The sequence below is a fragment of the Myotis nattereri genome, assembly GCF_964212035.1.
Source record: "Myotis nattereri genome assembly, chromosome: 4".
Classification (NCBI taxonomy): Eukaryota; Metazoa; Chordata; class Mammalia; order Chiroptera; family Vespertilionidae; genus Myotis; species Myotis nattereri.
Genome location: NC_138079.1, coordinates 112,427,586 through 112,429,679, shown reverse-complemented (window position 1 = coordinate 112,429,679; position 2,094 = coordinate 112,427,586). Strand labels below are relative to the sequence as shown.

The following is a 2,094-nucleotide window of genomic DNA, read 5'->3' as shown; positions in this document are numbered from 1 at the left end:
TGTTGATTGCAATTGCAAAAGGAATTGTTTTTTTCTTTTATTTCTTTTTCTGAAGTTTTATTATTAGTATATAGGAAGGCAATGGATTTCTGTACATTGATTTTGTATCCTGCAACTTAACTGTATTCGTTTATTGTTTCTAGGTTTTGTGTGTGGGGTCTTTAGGGTTTTCTTTTTTTTTTTTAAGTCTTCCAACAGTTTATTAGAAAGAATGTAGACATTAAAAAAAAAATCCCATTGTCATGAGCATAAATTGAGGTTTTCAGCCCTGGTACAAGCTGGATCAAAAAAAAAAAAAGAAATAAAAAAATCCAATAGTGTTTTAATACCATTTTTTCACTCATTTGCCACTGACAGTGCAAATACAAATTTGGTCTAAATGTACAGACTCTCAAGCAACAATGTACAGCCTTTCTTTGTCCTCCATGCTAAGAGATGTAAAAGTTTAAGGGTCAAACAATACCAAATGTACAGGCTTCAAAAACCATCTAAGTTAGGGCATTCACTAGTTTTAGCTAAAATACATTTGGAACACTGACAAATGATCACTTATGTACAATAATGTGAAGTAAATTTTTTGAAAAATAAAACTTTAGTGGAACAATCCTGAAGAATATACCAGAGGAACAACAGGTTACCAGTTTAAGGTATCAATCCATTTGTTTCAGCCAGGTTGAGTCCATGTTCTAAAATCTAAAACTTAGTTATCTTTCCATAATCCAAGAGCTTCCTATCATGTCAGAATCTATGTTATGAAGTAAAGGAGACTTAGGTGAAATGTTTTTATTTATCACAACTGCTGTATCAATTGTCTAGGACTTCAACAGCATCATGGAAGTCTGGGAAATGTTCATGCATAAGGTTATTGCCTTAGCTGACTTAAAATTGCCCCATACAGTGGTACATATCAACCCTTAGAGAAGCCTTTAAGAAAACAAACAGGTTGAAAAATGGGTTAAAGGAGGCAAATGGGTTAAAGGAGGGTTAGAGCTATCAACTCAGGAATTCTCTCAATTATGAAATCTTGCAGAGAAGTTATTTTTCATTCTCAAAATCCAGGGACGACAACATTCCTTATTCCAGATCTGGCATTTTTTCATCATCACTGTCTTGTGAATCATTATCTGCTCCATCTACTTCCGGTAAATCTACATCCTCATCACCACCCATGTTGTTCATCATCTCAGAGAAACGATCAAAATTAGACATGTCTTCATCTGAATCATCTTCCCAGTCTTTCCAATTATTGAAGTTCACACTAAACCAATTAAACTTTGCCCTTTCTTTTGTTAATCTTGGCCATGACTGGCCAGATTCTCCTTTTCGTAAACAATATAAAATTGATCTGTCCGTTCTTTTATGCTTGGAATCATTTGGATCAATACAGTGAAAAAGATCAATTTCATTTAAATGTTTAAAATTACCACTTCCTCCAAGACAACTGAATGTAAGTTTGGATTTTTCAAAATTTACATTAACATCTTTACTGTCTTCAACACAAAATTCAATGAAGACATAGTCCCTTCGATCGTACCACTTTGCAGAAGCAGGCTGCATCGTGAACGGGGCAGGGGGACGGGTGAATGGGTGGGTGGGCCTCTCCGGCGGCAGCTGCTGGGCAGTGGAGTAAACTCCGGTGGCCACTCCGACGTTTTCTCCGCGGTGCGGCCTCTATTCGCTTCCCTCAGCGATGGGGGCAGCAGCGGGCTCGACCTGGTCCCCAGAATGCACCGCGCGGAGAGACGGCTCCTCAGGTTGGGGAGAGGAGGAAAGTGTAGGAAAAGGGGCGCGAGGCTGGAGAACGAACGTGCGAGCAAGCGTGAGAGGAGGGCTGGTGAGGCCGGGCGGCGGCTGGTGACGCAGCAAAATGCCCGGGCCCTGCCGCCGTGCCTGGGCACCTTTAGGGTTTTCTATTACAGAATCATGTCATCCACACAAAAGTGACAGTTTGACTTCTTCCTTCACTAGTTGGATGACTTTATTTCTTTCTCTTGCCTCATTGCTCTGGCTAGGACTTCCAGCACTATCTACTTATATAAAAACCATGGGTGGTGTTCATCACATCCAGAAGAATAGCCACAGACCAACCCGAAG

At 40.0% G+C, this 2,094-nt stretch overlaps 1 protein-coding gene across 1 annotated transcript; it reads right to left on the bottom strand.

Moving 5' to 3' along the window:
• Positions 1-990: 990 nt before the first annotated feature.
• On the bottom strand, positions 991-1,674 carry LOC308517893 (prostaglandin E synthase 3-like). The gene has a single exon (XM_081089398.1). The coding sequence runs from the start codon at positions 1,555-1,557 to the stop codon at positions 1,075-1,077; it is 483 nt and encodes a 160-aa protein (XP_080945524.1). The 5' UTR covers positions 1,558-1,674; the 3' UTR covers positions 991-1,074.
• Between the last annotated feature and the right edge of the window lie 420 nt (positions 1,675-2,094).

What these genes read in the sequence shown, in the direction of transcription:
- LOC308517893 (XM_081089398.1), bottom strand. Translation starts at nt 1,557, where the DNA reads ATGCAGCCTGCTTCTGCAAAGTGGTACGATCGAAGGGACTATGTCTTC.